Source organism: Drosophila obscura, unplaced genomic scaffold, assembly GCF_018151105.1.
Source record: "Drosophila obscura isolate BZ-5 IFL unplaced genomic scaffold, ASM1815110v1 contig_17, whole genome shotgun sequence".
NCBI lineage: Eukaryota > Metazoa > Arthropoda > Insecta > Diptera > Drosophilidae > Drosophila > Drosophila obscura.
Window position 1 is genome coordinate 716856 of NW_024542757.1, and position 18442 is coordinate 735297.

At 44.8% G+C, this 18442-nt stretch overlaps 1 protein-coding gene across 15 annotated transcripts in view; it reads right to left on the reverse strand.

The window, feature by feature from the left end:
• Positions 1–1300: 1300 nt before the first annotated feature.
• The window catches only part of LOC111078413 (myocyte-specific enhancer factor 2), a 46486-nt gene continuing 29344 nt past the window's right edge, over positions 1301–18442 (reverse strand). Inside the window, exons 4-12 of one of the 15 annotated variants that reach the window (XM_041592135.1) lie at positions 7133–7649; positions 6004–6207; positions 5379–5679; positions 4960–5058; positions 4701–4837; positions 4453–4625; positions 3966–4369; positions 3431–3499; positions 1301–2872 (exon numbers count right to left, since the gene is read on the reverse strand). In XM_041592135.1, coding sequence (XP_041448069.1) covers positions 2688–2872; positions 3431–3499; positions 3966–4369; positions 4453–4625; positions 4701–4837; positions 4960–5058; positions 5379–5679; positions 6004–6207; positions 7133–7186 — 1626 coding nt within the window. In that variant the 5' untranslated portion in view covers positions 7187–7649 and the 3' untranslated portion in view covers positions 1301–2687. Of the gene's footprint in view, positions 2894–3430; positions 3500–3965; positions 4370–4452; positions 4650–4700; positions 4838–4959; positions 5059–5360; positions 5680–6003; positions 6208–7132; positions 7650–18442 lie in introns of all 15 variants that reach the window. The other 14 variants (XM_022373084.2, XM_022373083.2, XM_022373082.2 and 11 more) reach the window with 14 other exon arrangements.

Sequence of the window (18442 nt, forward strand, 5' to 3'; positions counted from 1 at the left end):
TTTAGTTCGAGTTTCTGTCTCGTGGCTGGGCTTTTGGGAGGGGACTTACACTAGACATGGGATTTGGATTTGGATTTGGGTGATTAGGCAATTATCAGTTTTCAGATTTATCTACTCGTACGTTTAATTAAATAGCACAGTTAACACCTGTATCGAAATGTTTCACCATCGAGTTGTTCGTTTATCATTATCATTTGCAATCAATATTCATAGTACAACATTTACATTTACATATAATATTATTTTCCTTTTTTTGGTTTTTTTTTTTATTATTTTCGATTGTTTTTTAAAAAGAGGCACTGTTTTTAAGGCAACACTACACAGTGAAGTTATATACCAGGATTTATGTACATTCCAAACAAAGAAAAAGTTTTGGGAAATTCCGAAAAGTCTTTTGCAAATCATATGAAAACTCAACGCTACAACATTCTCTCTTACAACATACAAGGAGAGTGCAACAAATTTACTCACTTATATGGGGTGTACATTTATAACATACAAATATGTATACATATATATATATATATTTACATAATTTCTGATCAGGCAAAGATCATCTCAAAGCAAAATAGCCATTTCCCTATGGATGAGCTGCTTTTCTGCCGAAAGTTCGCTTCAGGTCGGGGCATTTTACGTTCACCTTTGGTTTTGCTTATGTATATCATCATATCATCGTTAGTATATTGCTAGAAAATATCATCTATAGTGTTTTGGTTTCTTTCTATATGGTAGACATATAATTTCGTACTCCTCTTCGGCTCTTATAAATGTATGTGTAAAGCTGTTCAAAGTGGGGAAACCTGTAAAGTGTGTATGTTTTCGTATTGTTTACTGCGCTCCACGCATCTCTCATCTGACTCCTGGCTTCATCCACATCCATCTGCCACTGTTTTTCGCATGTCTGGACATGCATGTGTGGACACAGTTGGACAGTGGGCGGACACAGAGGAGCGCCGAGTGCCGTCTCAAATACAAATATATATTTACATAAATATTCTTTCTTTCTACGAGTACTGTTCTGTTCGGTTCGGTTCGCTGCTGTATAAAGTGCAACAGGTTATACAATATTTGACGAGCGCGTTTACCTCTTGGTTAAATATTGGGGGAAACATCGAATCGAATCGTATCGAAATGGGGAATTGACATTAAAACAGACCCAGAGACACACCCACACTCGCATCCCATCCACATTTGGGGCCTGTGCAAATAGGGTTCAGAAAATATACAGAATGTAAATAATCATTGTAAACAGAAAGTGCTAAAAAATAAACGATAATTTCTTGAATAATTTTATTTAAATTATATATTTTGTTGAGTTGTTTGTTGATGCTGTTGTAGTTGTTGTTGTTGTAGTTGTTGCTGTTTTACAAACTTCTTGTAAATGTAAAAAATACAAAACTTAGGCACGAAAACTTGAATAGAAATCCACTTTAAACGTAAATTACAAAATATGACTTCGTTTTGCTTAAGAGATGAAGAGAAAAAGAGTTCTAGCAAATAGATCATGCTTAAATCAAAAACTAAATCATAATCATCAATTGTTTATGTTTAAATCTATGTGTTGATGTATGTGGGTGTACATATTATCGTTTTTCAAAATTAACCAAATCGCTAGACGAACGAACACTCCTCCTTCTCTTACACCACGAACATAACTGATAATAAAATAATATATAATCCAAAGGACATACATAATTGATAAATTGCACGAAATTACAAATATTGATTGAACATTGAGTACATTACTTTCAGTGTCTAGTGTGTGTGTGTGTGTGTGTGTGTGTGTGTGTATATGTATGTGTGTTGTTCAATCCATTCTCAATCATTCATCTGATAGTGCGACTTGCATGCTTACGTATCTTGTAGTGGGTTTACAAACTAGGTTTAAAACTTACGGCTAAATCAAGTATTTACAGAAAACATTTCCTCCGTTTTTCCTATCTCTTTTGCTTTTGCTTTCGCTTTTACTTTGTTTTTTGTATGCAGCATTTGTCCTAAGATTAGATTTAACATTATCTTTAACCATAGCTGTAAGTTTAGCTTTAATTGTAACTAAACTAAATCAGCTCCAAACAACTTCTTTCTGGGCTCCAACCATCATCATTATGCATCCCCATCTATCCCCCATCATTGGATTAGGATTGGGATTGGGGCCTAATTTTACATTTATAATTTAAAATTATAACTATTACCGTAGGGTGTGTGTGTTTGTGGGTGTGTATTTAACTTACAATAACTATAGATATGACACTGTCACTGTTCGCTTAAACCGAAAACAAAACAAAGCTCCTATCTCCTTCCCTCCTACCTTCCCTTTCCTTCCATCCTGCCACAATTTCCAGCTGACTTTTCTCTGAACTATTGCACTGGTCTGGAAATTGTTGCTCCTACTGGTTCTTCTGCTGCTGCTCCTGCTCCTGCTATTGGTCTTGCTGCGTTCCATAGGCCACCGCCAGCTGCTGTTGGCCATAGCAATCATAGCCAGAGCCTGAACCAGAACCAGACATGATGAACGAACTCCGTATGGCGGCCACATCTTTACGCGGCGGCGGCGGCATCATGGCCAGATCGTCGATGTCGCTGATGTTGGTGTGGATCCCTTGCTTCTTGTGGCTTCCGCCGCCGCCGTTTCCATTGCTGTTGTGTTGCTGCTTGTAGTGGCTGCTGCTACCGCCTGCACGTGCCGGCTATGTACCCCATCCGCCCGATATTCTCGGACGTTTGTGGTTGGGTGCATCGTAGTCCCCCAGCTGCTGCTGCTGCTGCTGTTGGTGTTGCTGGTGCTGCTGCTGTTGTTGCTGTTGCTGCTGCTGCTGCTGTTGCTGCACTGCCACGGCGGCGAGGCGCACATCCTGATCGCTGCTGGGCGCACCTGCGTTTAAGATGATAAAGTCTGTTAAACTATTAGTTCGATTTGCTCAGAGGTCGTGTGTGTATGACAAAGGCAGGGGGCAGGCATTCAGGCGTTCAGGCGGGCGGTGGGGGCAGGCTTTCTGCGGACCAGATCTTGGTAGGTGATCCGGCGGCCCCAGAATGAGTGTGTGACTGTGTGAGCGGTGGTGTGAGTGTTTTCGGGTGAGTGTTTTCGGGTTAGAAGGAAATCGCATCAGTTGTTAGTAAAAAGTAAAAAAAAAAAACAAAAGCCAGGCAATATGTATTTTAAATTTATTTCGGATTTGAATCTCTTAAAAGTCCCCCCTCGAAAAATAGTTAGAAACTGAAGAAAAAACAAAACTCAAGATGACACCTCTCCGCGTCCCCGAAGAAACAGAAAACTTCGTTTTGTTGCTAGATATTTGTTTGTATGTATGTACATATGTAGTATATGTATGTATGTATGTATGTAAGTATGTGTGTTTATAAATGTATTTTATGTGTATGTTTGTGTTTGTGTGTGTGTGTTGAAATTCGTTTTGTGAGGCCAATTTACCGGCAAAATTCCATCTAGGATTGTGACCCATTAGCGCGCGGTACGGATATCCTTCATACTTATCATGCCCTACAAATATTATCACACAATTGTTGTTGTGGTTGTGGTTGTTGTTGTTGTTGTGGTTAATGCGAATATAAAAAACAAACAAACGTATTATGTATATAACAATATTATAGCAATGGCAATAACAATAACAATATTAAGGTAATCGCACCAGAGACGATTCTTCAGAAATTCTCAATAGACAAACCAGGGCGGGACGGGGCGCATACGTAATATTTGTTGTACGAATATTACGTATACGCACCATCTGATTTTCAGAGAAAGTTCAGAGAGAGTTACATTTTAGCATTAGGAAACATGCCGCGCAAAAAACAAAAACAATTCGGAGTAAACTTTTGTTCAACTCTAAAGAAATCTGTTAACAAAACTGCAGACATTTTCAAGCGAAAATCCTTTTCGGAACACGTGGGCGAAAGATAGACAGCGCGCGGGGGTCAGGATAGGGATTTCGGGGGCCTCAGAAACGTACCTGGTGTGGGTGTTAGGTGACCCGTCGACGAGGGCCTCGAGTTGGGCATCACCAGGTGCTGCTGCGAGTGGCCCAGGACGCTCAGATTGGTGGCCTGCTCCGCGTTGCCATTGCTACCGCCACCGCCTGGGGGACCACCGCCTCCCAGGATGCTGGCGTTGTGCAAGTGTGTGATGACATTGCCGGCATTGGCGGCCGAGGAGCCTGCTCCCCCGCCGCCGCCCGAGGCATTGCTGCTCGTGCTGCTGCTGGAGCCGCCGCTGCCAGTCGACCCATTGCTGTTCTGCTGATGGCCGCTGGCGGATAGATCACGCGGCGGCGACTGCGGTTCGGCCTTGACCTTAATGGAGACGGGTGAGGTGGCGGGCGGCGGTGTGCTATTCGAGACAGCCAGATGCGAGAGACTGATCGAGAGAGAGAATGATCAAGGAGAAAGATTAGGAATGCTATCCGGGAATTCCGTATGGTTGAGCGGCGCGGCTCTCACCTAGAGTGCTGCACCAGACCCTGGTGCCATGTGGGCAGGCTCATGATATCCGCACTGCCGATGACGCCGGAGGAGGAGAAGTCCTGCGCCCCAAAGGAGTAGCTCGTTAGGGCGGGTATCGGAGTCTGCAGCGTCACCACGGGCGTGTTCAGCGATGTTTGGCTCTGTCGTTGCTGGAAGGGAGAGCACGGAGGGATCTTAATTGAGGGGTTCCTTGTGTTATCTCAGTATTATCGCCCTCTACTCACATCTGTGTAGGCCACATCCTCGGGCGCAGACATGTTGGGCGGTATGGGTGCTATGGTGGGCGGTATGACGACCCGTAGGTTGGCAGCCCGTCCATTCTGGCTGCCCGGCGACTGTTGTTTGATGGGCAAGTGATGGGCTGTAAGGAGCGGTTTACAAGGGTTAATCTCAGGCCGCACAGAATGGGGGTATCTTGGGAAATCTTTGGGCAGATGGCAGTTTGGAGTATGGTCGCAATGGATGGGGGGTCGTAATGCGCACCTATGCCAGGACTGGGACCTGGACTGGGCGATCCCACAAGCGGCGAATGGGAATGCGGATAGCCGTTCGACATCTCCAGCATGGAACCCGATGGATAAACTGATGGCACCAATCGATAATAAGAAGATAAGAAAATGCACAGATACGTTTAGACCTTGGATCGACACACTATATATATGAATATTGGAATTGCGGAACTCTGGGGTTAGATTCATGGCGGGTGAGTCAAAGGAAATCAAAAGAAACAAACGAGACACATTCTCTGTTAGAGTTGGTTTAAAGTGGGTGGGAATCATGCAAAAGAATACAAAACACAAAAACGAAACAACGAAAATTTAACGATAACAACTGATAGATAGAAAAATGTGTGTGCACCCTTCTGCCAGAGACACTGTACTAACTTATCAAGGACATCCCACCTGAATCCGTCTCCGAGCTGGATGGACGGGGGCTGATGTTGGTGTGGGACATTTGTGGGCTGGCCTGCAGCAGGTTCTCACCATAGGACCCTGGCACTGGCACCGACACGGGCAGCGTGTAGCTACTGTTCGGCAACTGCCGTGGCGCCCCGGTCACTCCGATGGCCATCTGGTTGCGCTGCATCATATTCTGGAACTCCTCGTCGATCTTGTTGTACTTGGCCTCCGTTCGTGGTGTTAGCGTGTAGTCTGTTTCGGCTTCGGGCGAGTCCGGGGACATGACGCCGTTCTTGTTCTCCTTCTGTATTCACAAAGAAACATAGAAAGAGAAATGCATAAAGAGACTGATGATTAAGTGCTAAGCAAGGCAGAGGCAAAAGAGCAAGTAACGGTAAGCTCTCTTTGTGCCCCGCTCGAGGAGAGCACTCCATGGGCATGCCGCACCTAGCTGTCACAGGCCTTGGGCTGTGCAGTGCTGCATTTGAAATGCAAAATACGCTGCCGGCCAACCTCTCCTTCTGCTGCTTCGTGCTCTTTGCCGTAAGCTGCTCTTTCAGCAGGCCACAAGTGGAAGCCCTTCAGCTCTCTCTCTCTCTTACTTAAGCTCCTCTGTGGGAGCACTTACCTCAATGATGTTCTTGTTGGTCAGCGACTCGTGCGGCTCGTTGTATTCCGTGTACTTGAGCAGCACCCTGTCCATGTCCGTGCTGGCATACTGGTAGAGCTTGTTGCTGGACGAGAAGATGATCAACGCTATCTCGCAGTCGCAGAGCACCGATAGCTCGTAGGCCTTCTTCATAACGCCGAACTTCCGCTTGTTGAAGGTCACCTGGAAGCGGAGGAGGAATCGTTTGTCAATTACCGTTCTCTGCTCAAATATTTATGCGCCTCGAATGTAATTAGACGCACAAGTGGCCGCGGCCTCAGGCCGCCCCTTCTGCTGGAGGCGAGGCAAAGTGAGGCGAGGACTTGTAAATGAATCGATTTTGGCGCCCAGTCAAGGTTACAGTGGTGGCCCATACAATAAACAAGTTGTTGGGGCTCCTGTTCCACCTCCTCCTCCCCTCCACACCACACCACACGCCTGACTGTGCTGCCGATGACGCGTTTACGGGCTGGCTGAGACGACATCAGCTGAACTGAAAGCAACGCGGAAAACCCTCTCACTCACGCAGCCACGATGACGCGTCACACGAAGCTGTCGAGGCTGATGGAACCTTATGAACTAGTTCCAAATGGATTTCAGCGATTTGAACTAATTTTGTTCGAAACAAAAAAACAAAGGGATTATAGCAGGACTAAAGATGAAAGTTAAAGGTAAATTTCGTAAGAAATCACTTCACATTTTGTGTGCAAAAAATAGGACCAAAGCCTCAGAACGCATAAAGTCAAAAATCATCCGTATATCTTAACTTTCATGGAATTATATTACTCAAAAGGATAATTGCCGCCCAATTAGCGTCACAGCAGACACAATTAAATGCAGCCGTAGCTCTATGTAGCATATCGAAAGGTGTACGATTTCGGTTTAATTGAAGTAAATCGATTCAATTCGCACCTTCAGGGCCTGCTCGCCCCCACCTTTGCCCTTAATTAATAAAGTTTTCTATTACATTTGATGGGGCGGGCAGAACGGACGATTGCCATGGCAAAGAACCAATTGGCAATCCGACTGGCTGCTGGCTGCAGTGCCAAATGAGCAGCAGCAGCATACAATTGTTGCTCACTGTAGAATTAATGGAAGGGGGACTCACCTGCCGATTGCGTTCATCGGTGATGCGTGATATCTGGATTTTTTTGCGACCCATGGCAACAGTTTTGCTATCCTCTCGTCGCTACTCCGATTATTATAATAATGATGATGGCTGGATGGTGGCTGGTGTCTCCCAGTATGTTCTTTTAGCTGTAAGCTTGGATGGTTCCTGGGTTCTTGGGTTCCTTCTTCTTTTCCTCTCTCTCTCTCTCCTTTCCTTCTGTCTAGTCTGGTGTCAGGTAAACTCTCGTTAATTATTCGCCAGGTTCCTCTTCTTCGCGTAGCTGTTGCTATTGTGGCAGACTTGGGGCATATTTAATATGTATTTGTATCCACACACACACACACACACAGATGTACATATACATATATTATCCTGTACATGTATATGGGGGGTTCCCTCTTGTTCCTTGTTATTGTTGTATAAGTGGACGGCTTGTCAAAACGGCAAATTCTTCATGTATATTGTATATATATTTTTATATAATTATGTTTCCATATAAATTGTTTTCAGGTAGCTGCAAAGAGAGAGAAACGAAACACAATGAATGACCGAAGACTGAAGGAGTGATGGGTGGGGGTGGGGGTGGGGGTAGGGTAGGGGCTGGTAGGGGGGTTGATTGAGTAATTAACCCATGGCTGACCCATTTAACCCATTTACACTTGGAGGGCGACTTCAAAAGGGTTTCCAGCTGGTCTCCAAAGAGGGGACATCGAGGAGGGTCACAGATGGTGCCCTCGCTCCACTGGCGTTGAAAGTTCAATGCACTGCTCTAATGGGTAGGGAAGGAGAAAGGAGAATGGAGGATGGTCCTTTCTCATTCTCACTCCCACTGCCCCGCACTCAACCTCAAGGTTGACCTATTTCATCAGCTGGGCTTCAGTTAATTGATGTGGCGACTGGCCGCATCCACATCCCACGCATGATTAGATGCGCGACTGCTCCGCCACGCCACTCGATGGGAGGAGCGACCCAACACTTTGATGTCCTTCGAGCGCACAGGACATAGCACATTAAATCAATAAGGAAGTTTCAGTTTCACTTTTCAACTGTTTTTTAACGCGGAAACGGATGCGTCGTATCAAATCGTGTTTGCCTGTGGGGCATCCAAAGCCAAACTCTCCTCCAACAAGAGCCGGAAATGGGAAGGAAGCTGCGAGGCAGCGTTTTGCTGCTGTTGCTCTCTCTGACACACACACACACTCTGTCTCTGCCTTTGGGGGCCCGTAGCTATGGCAGTGGCAGTGGCACGTGGCGGACGAGCGCAAGGCAATGCCCTTCCCGCTCCAGGCACTTCTTCGAGGCAACATGGGGAGGAGCAGGAGAGAGCCAAAGAGCACACGGAAATCGAGGCGGATAAATTTCACTTGCCTCCATCGTCGGTTGCTGTTGCTGTTGCTTTCCTGTCTTGGCAACCCAAAAGAAAATGGGACAGTGGACAGGGGCTGGCACCACTTTGCCTTTGGTTTTGGTTCACGCAGAGCGACTGGAAAAGCAACAGTAACTGCGACAGCGACAGCAACAGCGACAACGACTACGACCTACGCAATATGTTTCAGGGAGAACTCCAGAGTGGGAACGCTAACGAGGAATGGGAATGGGAATGGTGTGGCTTTGGTTGGTGTGGGGTTCTGGGCTTGTAGCCTTGACGAATATGTGTGTGACAGCCAGACACACACACACAGAGGGACACGCACAGAGGAGAGAGAGAGAGAGAGAGAGAGAGTAGCTCCAGCAGAAGGACACACTCAACAAATTCTGTGTATCGAAGAGGCTTCGCCCCCCTCCTGATTATGCGTGAGTTTTGTATTTTTGGTGACTCAAACATTCATTATTGATATGGAAAATGAAAATGAAAAAAAAAAAAAAAAGAAACGGAACGGAACGGAACGGAAAAATATACCAAACGAAAAGTTAAGGAAATCCAAAAAGAAAGGAAACGAAAAGCGACAGATATATTGGGTACAAATAAAGTGGGGGGCGGACTGTGAATCGATAATGATATTGATGACGCGACAAGTTTGATTCCCGATTCCCAAAGTTCCCTGGGGAAACGGTTAAGGGATTACGCATACGCACTGTCTGCCCATTCAATAATTATCCGCCTTTTGTAATCAATATTCGATTTTAGATAATCCTAATTTGTTGCTTTTGCTGTTTCTGTTCCTGTTTATCTTTGGGCTAAGCGTTTTGGCCCATAATTATGGGACACCTAATCCGCTTAGGCTTAGCCCCAGCTCTCAGGCAAACAGACGAGACCCGACGGAGGTTCGAGTGGCACACAGTCGAGAGGTCTTGTCGCTAAATCATATTTTATTTAGTCTTTCCGTTCCTTTTATTCGTTAAATGCAAACCTCAAACAGAACCGATAAGCGGTTGACATCGGTGGTGAAGGAATTGCGTCAGTGCGTCAGGGAATCATGAATAATTCAAGGAATATCTTAAGGAGAAGCATAAGGGAAGGATAAATGAAAGGCAAAGAAAGGGTATGATGCATGGACATAGGGATATCTGTGTCATGTGTCACTGCTGGCTTATCACACCTCTCCACTCCACTCCACTCCACTTAAGTGAGTCAATAAGTCCCAGGCCCAGTCCCAGGGCATATGTGGGTTTCAGAATCTGCATCGAGAAGGAGCAGGAGGAGCAGCTAGTGGAGGCGCACATGTCCGATGGCAGCAACAAACCAGCAGGACATCAATTGCTGGTATTAACAAAGCGACGAATTTGTAGCATACTTATCAGCGCCTGCAATTGGGTGCAAGTTTGTCAGCCAAGGCGGAGTGGATTGGAGTGTGAATACTGGAAACACAGCAGAGCAAAAATTTCAACAAAAGTATAACTAAATCTGTTGGGAAGCCAGAATTAATGGGAATCTTTTTTATGGCTATGAAACGCACTGTAAGCATTCTCTGAGAGTAGAGAAAGCGTAAAAGGCTCAACTTTTTCCTGATGCTGGTTACGTTTTTGTGGCATGTGCATCGAAGACAGCAAAGTTCTGTTGAAATCGTAGAATGTCGTTTTTATTTTTTTTATTTACGGAAGTATTACGTGGAAGCCAGGAGGAGCAAACTTTTTTCTAAACGATTGCTTGCAGCTTATTCCGCCATTTCCGGACGCTTAGCTCTGCCTGTGGCACACTTTTTGTATCTCGTTCTGTTTCGTTCTGTGTTCGCTTTTGCACAGTTTTTTGTTGAAGTTATCGCAAATCTGCATTCAGCCGTGCCGCACTCGGGGCCCCCAATATCTAATCGCATTTCAAGCTGCCAAAATGTTGCTCTTTCTTTATAAATTATTAGAAAATATTCGCGTCACAGTACACTCACGAGCGGGGGGTGTGGATAAGCGACTCCTCGAGTGGTGTCAGGTGTGCAGGTGCCACAGCAGCAGAGAATATTTGACTAATTGTCAGCAAAGAAGGAGAGAGGGCTAATCAGAGCGCAATGGAATGGAATGTGTGGCTGCCACATAAAAAAAACAAAAGGGAATTGGATGTGCCCTAAAGGCTGAAAGAACTTAACACGGTTTTCATTGCAACAATTAACCAAAGGGATCGTCTCTTCGTCTCTCTTTCTGTGGGTCAGCACTTGAGTGGAAGGAAGGAAGGAAGGAAGGTAGGAGGTTAGGAGGGTAGGAATGATGTGCTCCCCAGTACTGCTCCTCTGTGTATCTGTGTGCTTCATTGGATGCAGATGTGTGTCAAGACATTTGTATTCTTGCGGCACGGGGCAATTAAGCAACGTAGCAACGACTGTCGACTGCCACACATTTCTCCATTTAATTGCCCTCCCCCTAACAAAAGTGTGTGGCGGCAACACGGCATCATTAGGCCAATGGCCAAAGTACACACAAACCACATACATACGTATGTACATACTCGTATGTATCCATCCAAAAAGTCAAAAGAATTCTTCAAAAGTACCTTTCGCTATCCTCAATCAATGAAATATTAAAGAAGGACTGCGACTATTAAAAGTTATTCTCCTTCGACAGAAAATATTACTCAGGAAATGATTACCAAGTAAGAGCATCATTGGAAGAGTAGAAAGTAGCCAGAGTATTGGGTATTTAGCTGCTGCTGCTTTTCTGCTCTGGATGCTCTCTCTGTTCTCTGTTCTCTGTTCAATCGACATTTCTTGGTATTAAGGAACCCCCATTATTGATTTGATTTTCGAAAATGAATCACTCTCTGTGGATTTTTCTTTGATGAAATGAACGCATTAACGCCGCGAAAACTTGTTGCCCGCTTTGCTTTGATTGCTCCCCCAATTAGCATTTGTTGTAAATAAATTTATGCAAATGTTAAACTTTTTCCGTATTTTGGATGAATGAACTCCTACCGAAAACCAGTTGTGGGAATGGGTTGAGATGCGATGCGATGCGATGAGATGACTGGAGATCATCTGAGGAGAATGCAAGTCTGGGAGAGAAGATACCTTTCATAAATTTAATTTTTATGGCAGCTGCCGCGACCAAATTTCAAGTTTAAAAAACTCGATACGAGAGGTATTTGTCACTCACGTTAATAATTATATAAATTATTATATTTGATTGTATTTTATATGTAACAAATGCCCATGCACATTTCTTTGGATCTTAAAGGGAAGGTTCATCGTGTTTTACTTTTACTTAATAGAAGTTTTGTTTTTCGCTAAAGTTCTTTTGATAGGCTTTTCGACTGCTGTCGCATACTTCACTTTCACTTTTTTTTCGGGGAGCTCTCCTCGTGGCAGATTTGTCAGCCGGCAGTTCATTCGTTGGGGCGATTCTGTGGTTATAAATCTTGACTTAATTAGAGACACGCGCGCGCGCTTTAAAACGCGACAAAAACGCGTCACTTGCAGCGGCCACTGAGGCGGAACTGCAGCCAAAGTGGGGACGAAACGAAAGATGGGGGGCGTTGGGGCAGGAAATTAACAGTTTGGAACCCAATAAATTATTGTGTGAACATCATTATAATGAAGAGTTGAGAGATTTGGCTTATCCCCTAAGCCATTCATTCTCTAAAGAATGTCAGGAGAATTTTGGAGTCGCTGAAGTCGTTTAAGAATGGGCTGAAAAAGAGGACCTTAAAAAGGAACACTAAATCAAGGAAATTCCTTTCCAAATGTTTTGCCGAATGTCTGCAGCAGACAGAGTCTTGTCCTTGCAGACTTTTCCCACGCAATTTCCGATTCTGCCACAAGAAGCAGAGTGCTGTAACTGGTGGCATTTCTCCTGCAGCTCCAACAAGAAGTGGGTGCCAGCAGCAGTAGCAGCAGCAAGCATTCCGCACATTTCAAGGTTCTTTTCTGCTCAAAACAAAAAAAAGCACACACGCGTCGCTTGGCGTCTCCGTCTCCCATGTTAAGGTAGCCAACAGACGGGGGGGACACACACGTTTGAGTCCGCTCTCTATCTTATCGCTAAACGCACACTTAAAGAGAGAGAGAAAGAGAAGTGGGAGCAGGGCGAACATAGAGAGTGGGTAGAGGTAAATGTACATAGAAATATACAAAAAACACTAATAATACATAATAATAATTATACAAAAAAAAAAACAAAACCAACAATAAAAACATAATTATCACAGACAACACACTCCACAGAGAGAGAGAGAGATAGAGAACAGATCAGTGATGAGAGCACACACCCGACACACACACGCCAGGCAATTGCCGAAAGTAATATTTATATTTTTAATAACTACACCAATACACATGCAAGTGATAAGAAATAACTTTCGCTTTCTCGCTCTCGCTGTCAGATAGTAAAAAATTTGATTGCGAATTTTTTTTTTGTTGGTTTTCTCTTATCAACAAACAACAATAAAAAAAATGCCAGAAAATTCACTTCACTCCACTATTCTACTATTGAAACAGCAACAAAAAATTTGCCAACAAGAAAGACAGAGGTAGAAGCAGGAGCAGCAGAAGAAGAAATAATTCAACTAAATTTTAGGTGTGTGTTTTTTGATAAGAAATTGTTGTTATTCTTGCCTGTGTGTTCTTTGTGGCTTTTCGCTTTCGTTTGGATTTTGTGCTTTTGGCCATAAATGAGATGCGGCCAGAAAATGTGTTTAAAGGGGGGTGTATGGTATGGGGAGGCAGAACTACTGTTATCGCATTAATGCAATGCCCCGAAATGTGTGTGTTGTTTATCAATTATCGCCATGGCTAAGTCCAAAAACTAAGTCCAGAATCGAACGATAGATTATCGCCTTTCAATTGGTTTGTTTGTTTGTTTGTTTGTTTGGAGGAGGAATTCCATTCCACTCCAATCCAATACAATCCTCTGCAGCTTCTGCCTGTGGGGCCTCCGACTGCGTGTTGTAGGTGTCAAAGTGCATTGCACGCATGTCCCGCTGGCAAAAACAGACGGTGGAAGAAGGGCGAGATGAAGGCAGAGTGGAGTAGGAGGGAAAAGAAAGACCTATAGCGATAAGAGAAATCCATATTTTTTTTCTTTTTGCATTGGCAGAGAGAAGTCGAGGGAAGGCGAGAGAGGGTGAGGGCGAGAACTGAAACAAAGTGCAGACAATTATCAGTAAATTTGCCAATCAGTCGGGCAGTTCGTCATTCCGTCAAACCGTGAAACAGTCAGTCATGTGTACATATATACGAGCACCATAAAAACTAAATGCAAACTCGAACTCGAATGATGATAATGCGGCGTCTGGAGGGAAGAAGCAGTGGAAATGGATTTGAACTTCGCTGGAAACACGATCAGTGTTTCTTTCCCTCTCCCTGTCTCTCCCCCCCTGAGATTGATACGAAATAACTCTTATCAGTTTTCAATTGTATTTACATGCACATACATACATGCATACATATGCTTTTGTAGAGGTTTGCTGGGTGTGTGTGTGTGTGTGTGTGTGCAAGAGAACTTTTAACATTAAAAAACTAAAAATTGAAACATTGGCGAGATATCGAATGGAATCTAATGGAATTGAAACATTGGATCGATGCAGAGCAAGCAAATTCGAAGGGAATTCCATAGGTGAAACGAAACCAAGTGGAAGTAAAACATAGAACCCCAAACGATATCTTTCTGTTGGCATCGCGCGAATCGAATGACGTCAGTTCTGGTGTTTGTCTGCTTCTTTCGGCCCTACCGCTCCACCGGCTCCCTACCTACCATTGATAGGGTGCCCGTGCCCCTCCTCTATTGGTAATTGTAAATAATTGATAATCAAAATATGACCCCCTCAGTCTCCCATATGGTCGGTCAGGCGGTAAAGCCGTCTATGGCTTCGGTCAATGTGTACTTATGTATAATTACTAGTACTTCGTTTCATATGTAAATTGTGGATTAATCCTGTGTGTGGAAATCCCTGTGAGACATTGAAACTCCCAACAAAATGATCTCATGCAAAATAATAAGATCAGAACAATCGGACAGAAAATGTAAAAAAGAAATTCTGAAATTTATATTTTTAATTTATTTATTTATTTTATTTTTTAACTCATGCATTTCCAGATAATTTTTGTTAATTTTTCTTGCATCGTTATCCGATTTCTTTACCAATTCTTATAACTTTTCTTTGCACATAAACTTACATGAATCCGTTTTTAAAAAAGAGCAGCGCAGTTCGAAGAGCAAACCTTCTTTTGAGTGTGTGGCGGGCCGGGCGGATGGATCTCAAAAGTCGTTTTGGAAAAGGTTTGCACAAATATTTCCGCGGGTAGTTCAAATGCAAATTTGTTTGAATTGTTGGGAGCTTTTGTTGTTGAAATTATTGTTGAACAATTGTTGGGCTTGGGCTTTGTTTGAGGCGGGGGCTTTGTTTGATAAACATCGGCGGCACAAAATGCGGAGTAATGTCTGTGATATGTTTGCTGTTTATTTTTTGAAACTTTGTTGCTTGGCGCGCGGTGCGATTCTTATTTTTATTTATGTTTGACCGACAAAATCAAATTGATATTTGTAAATATAAACAAAAGGCGATGCCGATTGTTGGAGCAGGCGGAGGACGGAGGAGGCTCAGGCGACGCGTTGCGGCAAATAAAAGTTAAAAATAAAAATGTATAATTGTCCGACGGTTGGCGTGGCGTGCCGTTGTGTTGTGTTTTTGTATTTCTATTTGTATTATTTTGTATTGTTTGTTTGCAATTTATTTATGGAAATAGACGTTTTAAATTTGTTTATAGATTTGGAGTATAAATAAATTATTGCGCGTAGAGCGAGAGCAGCGGCGGTGGCAACATAATTTCCGTATAGCACATTTCTCGCGCAACAAATTTCCGTGTGAAGGAAATATCCGAAAGATCCGATCGAATGGGAGATGCGAGATCGTATCGCTTTGGATTGGTTCGAAACGAAACGAATTTCAAGAATATAGTCTGAATCTGAATCTGTATCAGAAATCAGAATCAACAAGGGCAGTCAGTCTCCAATGAAGAAGCGCGCACGGCAGATCCCCGAAAAAAACTGAAGAAGCGGCGCTGCGGACGCGTACAAACGTACTGACGGATACGGCTGTCGTTGACGTCGTAATGCGAGGCGGCGCGCGAATACCACACACAGAAAACACCCAATACTCAAGCAGAGCACACACCGATACAACGCGGGAGAGACAGAGAGAGGGAGAGGAGGAGAGAGAGAGAGAGAGCGAGCAAGAAAGAGTGAGCAGGAACACTCCCGCTCCGAGTGTGCCTGATTCTAACGGTATGTGTGATGGTATTCGTGTGTTGCTTCTACTGCAGATTCCATTCGATTTCATTTCGTTTCTTTTTTTGTGTAACAAAATATCACACGCACACACACACACAGACAGAGAGAGTGAATGAGTGAGTGAAAGACTGGGCGAGAGAGAGAGCGAGCGCTCGCGCAGGCGCTGCTTTTTGAGTTTATGCTCAGAACGAAAGCAAAGTTGAGTGACTTGCAGTGCGTGGGAGAGCGGAGAGGGGGGTAGTGCGTGCTTGCGGGAGTCAAACATGAAACATATGGTTTTTGTTTGTGCTGCCGAGGTCCCAGACGCTTTGACACCCACACAGTGGCACACACACACAACATATACGCATACATACATTTGATCAATCAGCCGTTTTTGGTGAGGCGGGCCACAGCAACAGTTACAATTTTTCTTTTGCTTTTTTCCCCAGATTCCTTTTTGGTGCTACTTCGATTTTATGTTCGTCCTTCTCTTAGGAATGCCCTTTGCAGAGTAACAGAGAGGGGAGAGAGAGAGAGAGAGAGAAGGATACGCGTTTGATGATTTTGAACAGATGTTGGCCAACGCTAGGAGCGGGAAGAGCATCTGTCTGTCGGTCTGTTCATATGGAAAGTACCCAGAGTTTTTGCTCTCCTTCTGCTTAGGAGTTGAGTGGCCAGAAGGAGCAATGGATTTGGTAGGGTATCAAAATGGTTCAGACTTTCAGGAAAAAAAAAACTTCTTGCCTCGCTCTGGCGCCAGCTCATGGAACCTCCCTCTACCTCCTCTACTTACACCACCCCCCAGCGACAACTACCCCTCCTACCAAAACTAATGCGTTGCTTTGGTTTGCTTCCCGTGCTCCCTCCCTCCCACTCACTTTACCCTCATCATTTAGTGGGTTCTCGTGCGACAACACATTGTCCTTGTTTCGGGGTTCCTCTTAGCCCCCCCCACGCACATTCGAGCCACCCCACTTAAAGCGCAAACACACGCCATTCTCGCTCCTCCTGCTGCTGGGGTATCCTGCTGCCCCCTTGCCACACTATTAGTTGCTGCTTCCTGACGGGGCTTAATAAAAACTTTGTTGACCTGTGACCTGTGTTTGGCAGTAGCATAAAAAAGCATTCAAAGCAGCAACGGAGGAGCACAACAAAACCGAAAGTGTAAGAGTGAAAAGGAAAGGAAGAGCAGAAGAATGGAGAAGGAAAGTAAAGTGGGGCGGTCGCGAGTCCCATGCGCTACGTGGGTAGTCCTTTGGAGTGTAATCGTATATGGTATTCCCATTCATTGTTTCTGCTTCGATTGATGATGGCCTATTCATGCTCGTACAGCAGACAGACAGAACGAGAGAGAGACAGAGAGCAAGAAGAAGAGGAACAGTGGAAGAGGGAGAGTATAGCAGAGAGGTAGCAAGGGCCGGGGGGGGCTAGCAAATTGAATTCAATTTGTAAATGCGATTCATAACTAAGTAGATTCCATCTCAGGCCATCGCATACCACTCCATGCCCCACAGTCCATTTCCTTCTCCTCATTCTTTGCCCCAATTTTCCCGCTAAACGGAATATTAGTTATTTTTCGGAATGGAATGCTCCCCATTCTAATGGGAGGACAAAAACAGGCCCCCCCACCCCTCTAATTTCATATTGGAATCATAAATAATACGATTGTTTCCTTGATATTCGATGGAAAGATGGTGCGATGGATAGCTAGGAATACGAAATATAACATCTGACAGAATGGTTCTTCTGGTTCCCATATGACCATATCTTCTGGCATACACTTCAGATACGCACTGTCTCTGGCCCAGCACAGGATCGCCAAGAGCGGAGTGAGCAGAACAATGGGGCGTGGAATGTTGTTCAATGGAGCTGCTGCTGCGGCTGCGGCTGCTGCCCGTTAAATGGATGGCAAATCTTTAACGTGACTTTTTACAGCAATATGCAAATGCCAGATGCTGCTGCTGCACCTCCACTCCACTCCCTACCCTCCCGCCTCTCACTCACTCCCTTGAACGGTTTTCTGTAAAAATCACGCATAACCGATCCCAAGTGCAGCGGGACCATGTTACCCGTTTTATGGTTCTTGAGAGATCTCTCTCTGCGGCCTCTCAGCGGCGCCACACAATGTTGCACGGAAGGGGCAGACGGGGTACGGATGCGATGCACAGCTTCTTTTCGTTTTGTTTCGTTTTATTTCGTTTCGTTCAGCATGTGGCACATTGGCACATGCAATGCACATTCGTGGCTCAGGCGATGTCCTTGTGACTTTTAACGCCTCTGGCCTCTCCAGAGGCTGCCCCTGGTGGCTGGTGTGGCTGCTGTTGCAAGCGAAGGGTGCGACAACTGCCAACTGCAAACAGTCGTCGACAGTCTTAATTCAATAAACGCCGCTCAGCGATTCGCCCATGTCCCTGTCCCTGTCCCAGTCTCTGTCCCTGCCTGCCTCACGCTGCATGTGGACACACATGTGCAACATGCGGCAGCAGCAGCTACAGCCTCAATGTGTTTTTGAGTCTGACTTAACTGCCGCTGCTGCTGCCGCTGCCACTGCCCCTACCATGCCGCTAGTCGTTGCCGTTGCAGGGGTTTCCTTTAGCGATCTTCACCCCAAGCCAAGCCAGAAACCAACTTCGAAACGATCCATGCACCACGTGGAAACTTCACTGCACTTCACTT